This window comes from Poecilia formosa, unplaced genomic scaffold (genome assembly GCF_000485575.1).
Source record: "Poecilia formosa unplaced genomic scaffold, Poecilia_formosa-5.1.2 Scaffold862, whole genome shotgun sequence".
Lineage (NCBI taxonomy): Eukaryota > Metazoa > Chordata > Actinopteri > Cyprinodontiformes > Poeciliidae > Poecilia > Poecilia formosa.
The window spans coordinates 63985-71547 of NW_006800801.1; the positions used below are offsets into that span (position 1 = coordinate 63985).

Consider the following 7563-nt stretch of genomic DNA (forward strand, 5'->3'; position numbering starts at 1 on the left):
AGAGAGGTGACGTTCCACGTCCCAAGAGCCAGCTTTTGCAGCCGAGGATCAGACCGCCAGGGTCCCCACCATCGGCTGCCACCCGTAACACATTGCACCCGACCCCTTTGGCCCCTCCGACAGGTGGTGAGCCCATTGGAAGGGGGACCCACATCTCCTCTTCGGGCTGAACCCGGCCGGGCTCCGTGGGTAAAAGCCCGGCCACCAGGCGCTTACCATTGTGCCTCACCTCCAGGCCTGGCTCCAGAGTGGGGCCCCGGTGACCCGTGTCCGGGCGATGGAACGCCAGATCCAAAGTTATTTTCCTTCATATGGGGTCTTCAGGCTGTGCTTTGTCTGGTTCCTCACCTAGGACCTGTCTGCCTTGGGTGACCCTACCATGGGCATAAAGCCCCAGACAGAATAGCTCCTAGGATCATTGAGACACTCAAACCCCTTCACCAAGATAAGGTGGCAGCCCAAGGAGAGGATAGATAGGTCAGTCAAACTTTATTAATAGATTACAAACCTGCCTTCTGACAACTATCCCAGCATGCACCGCGCGCTTCTTCTTCTACGGGTGAAAATGAAGTCGGCGGCTGCTTACAGTAGTTGCTAGACCTCTTGTGGCTCAATATTGGTCCATGTATAAGGTGCACCGGATAATAAGGTGCACTGTCAGCTTTTGAGGAAATTGAAGGTTTTTAGGTGTGCCTTATTGTGCGGAAAATACAGTAATTCCGCAAAATAATATCCTGGACTGGTCCATGAAATTAGTATTAGTCTAGAACTCAAAATGCCACAGATAATGGCACAGTGATTGTACAGTGACTATCTTTTTTTCTGATCCCTACAATGGTGTCAGCATATGAACCATGCAGGGTTTTATGGCTCTGTTCTTTGTAGGGCAGTTAAAAAAAATGGTTGAAACATAATTTCATTTTCCAGACTCTTTGTGCAAGAACATTTGTCATTTTTCACAGGTTTCACAATAATTCATACTCATGAAAATATTCTGACTGCACAAAACAAACATACACTTTGACACATTTAATAACTGCTGGGATTCCCATCATGTTACGCACCCTCTTGCCTTCAAAAACATTTCTTCAAAAAAACAATGGTCTCAGGAGATTGGGAGATAATTGAGTCCTGGTATTCATGGTGGTTGCAGCCACCTGTGAATAGCTAAAATCCGTAAATACTTGAGACCCTCTCTAAAAATGATTATAGCTTCCTACTGTAATAAGTAGTAAAAAGCACTACCTATCGGTGTGCTTATAACTACTACTAACTAGTAATAAGCACACTATTACTAACTATTACTACCTGAAGTCATTATTTTTGGATCTAAAGAGGAGCGATCTAGAGTCAATGCACAGCTTCAGTTATTGCAGCTAAAACCTAGCGATCAGGCCCGAAACTTGGGAATAGTAATGGACTCTGAACTGCTTAGCACCACAATACATTCAAGATCTGCTGTTGTTGTATCAACTTTCCAGAACCCTCTGGTTCTGGTTCTGCTCTGCATCCCCAGAACCAGAACCAACCGAGGAGAAGCAGCATTCAGCTTCTATGCACCACAAATCTGGAACAAACTTCCAAAAAACTGTAAAACAACTGAAATATTGACTTCCTTTAAATCTCGACTAAAAACCCACCCGTTTAGAGTTGTATTTGAAATGTAATCAATTAAGCATTTAATGATGGCACTTGACTTAATGTTATGTTTTGATTATTGATTCTGTGTTGCATGACTTTGTGTTTTTGTGTTTGTTATGACGTAAAGCACTTTGAAATGTCTTGCTGGTGAAATGTGCTATACAAATAAAATTTGATTGATTGATTGACTGATTTACTAAATCTACAAATCTATTGTTAATTGTAGGTGAGATTGTCTGCATCAGATTAAGCTGGTGCAAAGAGTCAGGATTCTCGGTTTTGGGTTGAGATTTTGTTCTTTGGGTGTTTCTGTTTTATCTAGTTATTCCTTATATTATTCCTGGTATTTAAGCCTCTCATTCTGTCCTACTTCTCGTCAGATCCTTACGTTGACTCACCTCAGCTCACTCTGCGTCTCTGTTCCTTCCGCGTGTCTCCTGGCTGGATGTTGGCTTCATGTTTTGCTGCTACCTTAGATATTCTGTTTTTGTAAGTGTTCAGTATCATTTCATTAAATCATTCAACTCAGCAGCTGCCTCTGCCTCTCTGCATTTGGGTCCACACTTCAACAACCAACATCATGTCACAAAGCATCTAAAATTATGATACATTTCATGTTCAATTCAATACATTGACTGTGCTAATAGCTTAAAATTATTTACCACAATAACTGTGTTGAATTAAACCAGTGACGGCTCCAGAAATTTTTTTCTGCAGGTGCTAAGGGGGGAGCTAGGCATTTTACTGAGGATGCTATGACAGATTTTTTCCCCCTATAGTTATTAACACAAACACATTAGTATTGTTATTTTTCAGACTGATTTGCATTTATTTGACACTTAGACATCAGCACGAAGCCTTGAGCCATTATCCATTAGCCAGATTACTTCCAGATAATATTACATTGTTTAGGTTAAAAAAGCATTTATGACAAAGGCGATACCCAAGTATTGACCCTTTGCAACTACGTCACTTAATCATTCGAAGTGCCATGATGTACATCAGAAGTGAGAATCGGGAGTATTGAACTGAGCGGCTGAAGTTGTTTTTCCAAGTTGTTTTTGTCAGTTTATTCATGGTTTCTACTTGCTGGAATCAAGCTAATTTATTTGTGAACGTAACGCACCTGGTTGGGCTCATAGACGGGGGTATTTACAGAAGCCTGAAACAGCTAGCTTAGAAACCGACCCGTACCTCCTCCCTCGTGTTGGTCAAATTATCGACTTTGCCTGAATTCGCAGCACATGATTTATGTCACTATGTCATAAACAGCGTTTATGACATAGTGACATAAAGTGACCTTAAACCGGAGCAGCCTTAAAACGTACAAAAGACGAGACGCTAATCATTTTTTTTCCATACATGCTAGGCTACATGACGGCGTGGCACTGTTTCCATGGTTACTGATGGTTAGACGCTACCTTCACCATAATGCGATATTTGATATCTTTCTAATCATACTAACTTATAAAGTATATGAACGTTAATCTTCTTAACTTGTATAAAGTGTTTGCTGTAAATCCGTGGTTACACCAAGAGCTGCCAGTCATCATGATTGATGGCTGCTATCCATCGCAGGATCTTTCCTCATTAAAATAAAAATGACAAGCTTGGTTTTGACCCTTGTCTGTTTATGCAGCCAACCACGCAGCACCTTGTGAGCATTTTACTGCAAAATCAACTAAATAAAAGCGACATTAGGCTACCACGTGTACGTATTTTGACAGGCTTTATAAAGAAGAGCATAGGTTAGGACATCCATCGTGGTGGAGACAGTGACATCACGTACAAAGGGTTATATTGTCATATATATATTTTTTTTTAATTAACTTGTTTATTTAATTGCCTAATTAACCGCTACAGGGCTTGATTTGACTATCACTATTATGATAAAAAAAATGTATGCTTACTACCGGTTACCTTTGTGCTGACTAACATATGGTAGTTTGCTATGATAAACACTGTCAGTATCATCTAAGTCTAGATAAGGGACGTACCCCGGAATGATTGAGGGAGGATTGCGCCACGTCTGCATTGGGGCGGAGCCGGCATCATGTCAGTTGTTTCCTGGAAAGTGATAATACTCAAAGTTCAAATCCTCTTGTGGGATGTTTTTTTTTCTTTTTAACTCAGTATATAATAATTTACACTGCTCAAAAAAATAAAGGGAACATTCAAATAACACATCCTAGATCTGAATGAATGAAATATTCTCATTGAATACTTTGTTCTGTACAAAGTTGAATGTGCTGACAACAAAATCACACAAAAATCATCAATGGAAATCAAATTTATTAACCAATGGAGGCCTGGATTTGGAGCCATACACAAAATTAAAGTGAAATGTTCCCTTTTTTTTTTTGAGCAGTATATTTTTATTTTGTGTCTTTTGATGAAAATGCCGCAACAACTACATATAAGTAACGTTAAATCATATGAAAAAATAAATAAATCTAATATTTTCTGGGGGTGCTATGGAGGTGCTATGACTTTTACAGGGGGAGCTATAGCACCCCCTAACGCCGCCACTTAATTCAACATAAAATGTGTTATCCGTATTGCATTGGGACATAGTAGTGAAAGATGGACTGAACGGGAAGTGGCCCCTAAGTCCCGCGCTGCTCAGGGCCCCGTACAACCTGGAGACTTCTCTGGACTGATGCTTTATTCTGCAGCGGAGGATTTGACAGGACGCTCTGTGTGATCCAGATTCATGTGACATCTCCGATTGTGTCTCTGTCTATCAATATGTCCGCTTTCTATTCACCTGGAAGTGAACTCCTCCTCCCTCACTCATACATGAGATTGTCCACGTCTCTCTCTCCCTCTCTCTTTCTTCATCTCTCAATCTCTCTCTCTCTCTGTCTCCTCCCTCCCTCCGTCTCACACACTCTGTGCTGAAGAGCACCAGGAGCTGTGAGCAGAGGAAGCGGGAATAACGCGGCTCCTCGCGAGCAGCCGAGCCGTTATGAGCGGGTCAGCGCCTCTCAGCTCTGCCACCGGCTAGCTCCGGGAGGAGAGGAGGCGGAGGGAGGAAACCGCACTAAAGGGGCTTCTAAATAAATGTCTTTCGCTGTCCATCTGCATCATGCTGTACTTCCAGCTGGTGATCATGGCCGGAACCATCATGCTGGCCTACTACTTCGAGTACACGGACACCTTCACCGTGCACGTGCAGGGCTTCTTCTGCTACGACACGTCGTACACCAAGCCGTACCTGGGGCCGGAGGACAGCAGCGCCGTCCCGCCCATCCTGCTGTACGCCGTGGTGGCCGGGCTGCCCACGCTGCTGGTGAGTACACTTCGCTGCTGTCTCATTCATTACAATAAATGAGGAATTTATTGTCTGAATTTATTGTCAGCTTGTTTGAACTGCTGGTTTCTCCCTTGAGTGGGTAAAAATGGCAGATAGCCCACTGCTCATCCCCTCATGATGGGGCTTCATGGAAGCAACAGTGTTTACTGGCTTTGTAAAACCTGCCTGAAATGTGCAAGGAAAGCAATAAGGTTTAGCTTATGGAAAAAGGAATTAGGACCTTTTTTTTATTACATATAAATTAATATGACGTTCCTCCTGACAGTTATTTCTCCTGCACAACTGGTAGCTCACAGATGCCCATCTGCATTAAAGTCAGCACTCTGAGGTTAATGTCAGAAATCAGAACGTTGCAAATCTGTGAATAAAGTCAGAATTCTAAGAAAATATTTGAACTCTGACAAGAAAAAGTCACAAATCTGGATTAAAGACAGAAGTCTTTATTTTTTCAGTGTTCATTATCTTATGCTGAAACAAAATGTTGTTTTTGTCAGATGAATTAAAGAACACCAAAACTAAATTTAGTCTTATAGAAAGAACCATAAATTATCAAGAGTATCTCAAACAAGTCATCATACATTCAACAAGCAGTCTTTGATGAAACCATGATCTTTTCAGAATAAATGTAAGGTGACAGACTTGTTGAGTCCAAAGACTATGCTGCCGCTACAGAGAGCATTTATATTTGAAATAAAAAGGCCTTCTTTTGACTTTATCATCATTCAGTTCTGAAATATAAGATCTAATTCATTTCTAACTTTTGATGTAAACTGTAGGTATATGAACTATGATTTGAGTATTTTCCCCTTTTCCTGTATATGTACCAGAAATGTCTTAATTGAGAACAAAGTGCAACCAAAGTCTTGCACAAACTTGACAAATAAAAAACAATTCTGAATATTCATTCATAAACAGTTTAATGGCAAATGGCAAATCAAATAGAAGAGGTGAGTCATCCTGCAGAATAAGGAATTTCCTTTGTTGTGTGAGGATCTGGATAATACTCACAGTGACAGCATCTCAAGAAAGAGCATCAGCCAGACTGAAGTCAGTTTGCTGCACTGAGAAAACACAATCTTGAGCTGGATAAGAACTAATCCATCTGAAGGATTACCAGCTGCTGTTGCTCATCAACTATTGAGCCCTATTGAATTCATTCATTCATAAAAATACTATAGGTCTGTCAAGCTACCAAGTTACATCAGTGTCACCATCTGTGTGAGTGTCTGGGTGTGAATCCTCTTTAAATGCACTGCTATGAATAGCAGGCAGTTTTACCTGTGAGTGTCTGCTGGATAATCAGAGCTCTGCCATATATCAGCAGCTGCTGCTGCAAAGCCCGGTCACAGCACAGTTTAGTAACATGAAGCTGAGGAACAGCCCCTGTTTGGAACATGGGTAGGATAAAATAGTGAAACATCTTAAGGTCATTAAGATATCAACATTTCACAGCTTTACAAGACACAGAAATATAGAAATACAAAATAAATATCCTTTATTGTCTGATAGTGGAGAAATTCAGGTGTATCAGCAGTCAGTGGAAAGATGTAGATCAGGGGTGTCCAAAGTCGGTCCTTGAGGACCAGCATCCTGCATGTTTTAGTTCACTCCCTAGTGGTTGTAACATTCTCCTCATCAAGTCAGTGTTCTCCTTAGGCCTTGTAATGAGCCATCATTTGATGCAGGTGTGCTAAACCAGGCAGAGAACTAAAACATGCAGGATGCCGGCCCTGATGTAGATTGACTGAGGTAGACAGTCAATCTAGAAAAGAGACAGAAAACAGAAAAGCTAGAAAAGACACTGTACCGAAGGCCAAGTTTACAATGATTAAAAACAGCTAATTCTGATTCAAAAAAAATTGCAACTTAGTAGGATAACTTGATAAATGTAGAAAATATGCACATATATTTGTGCACTAAATAAACAATAATATTTACAAGAAAAGGAAAACTGCAATAACAAAGTTATATAAGGGTTGGAAGGTGGACAGATGGATTTCACAGCCCTTGAGAAAGAAAAACCTGTTCCTTATCTGTGTGGTTGTAGCTTTTATGTACTTTTACCGTTTCCCAGACAGCAGAGGATTCTTGGATTTTTCTTCTAGGTGATCAGTTTTAATTTTCTTCAAATACAGTTATTTGGAAAACACATCAGTAGTATAAGTTTTTAGGAGTTACTTGATGTCACAATATATTTTTTTACCTGCAAGAGTCTTCTACAGTAGAAGGAAGGACTAGGTTGGACGGCATGCTTTTTTGTCTGTCTGCCATATCGTATTTAACAAAAAATTTCTTTCAATTGCAGTGGATGGCCAGTAGTTGATAGTGTATAGTATGATGCGTGCCCACTTCAGTGGTCTGTGTGCATTTATAACATAAAATTCCATAAGAAACCCAAGAAAATGGCTTTTAGATAGCTGTCCAGTTCAGTGACTTCTATGCATGAAAGGGTTAAATTAAGTTCAGGTTTGGTAACCGACTCCCACAATTCATTGGGCAGTTTTCACCGCGCTAACCACATCTTTTTTGTCCTGGACTGTGCAGTTGCCGTACAACACAGTCATACTGAGGCAGAGGATGCTGTCGATAACAGCCCTACAGAAGTT

At 40.8% G+C, this 7563-nt stretch overlaps 1 protein-coding gene across 3 annotated transcripts in view; it reads left to right on the plus strand.

Annotated features, from left to right (window-relative positions):
- The window catches only part of LOC103131867 (phospholipid phosphatase-related protein type 5-like), a 16931-nt gene extending 11813 nt beyond the window's left edge, over window positions 1-5118 (plus strand). The window contains exon 3 of one of the 3 annotated variants that reach the window (XM_016666963.1): window positions 4745-5118. In XM_016666963.1, the coding sequence (XP_016522449.1) occupies window positions 4745-4975 (231 nt within the window). In that variant the 3' untranslated portion in view covers window positions 4976-5118. The remainder of the gene's footprint in view (window positions 1-4744) is intronic. The other 2 variants (XM_016666965.1, XM_016666964.1) reach the window with 2 other exon arrangements.
- The last annotated feature ends 2445 nt before the right edge of the window (window positions 5119-7563 follow it).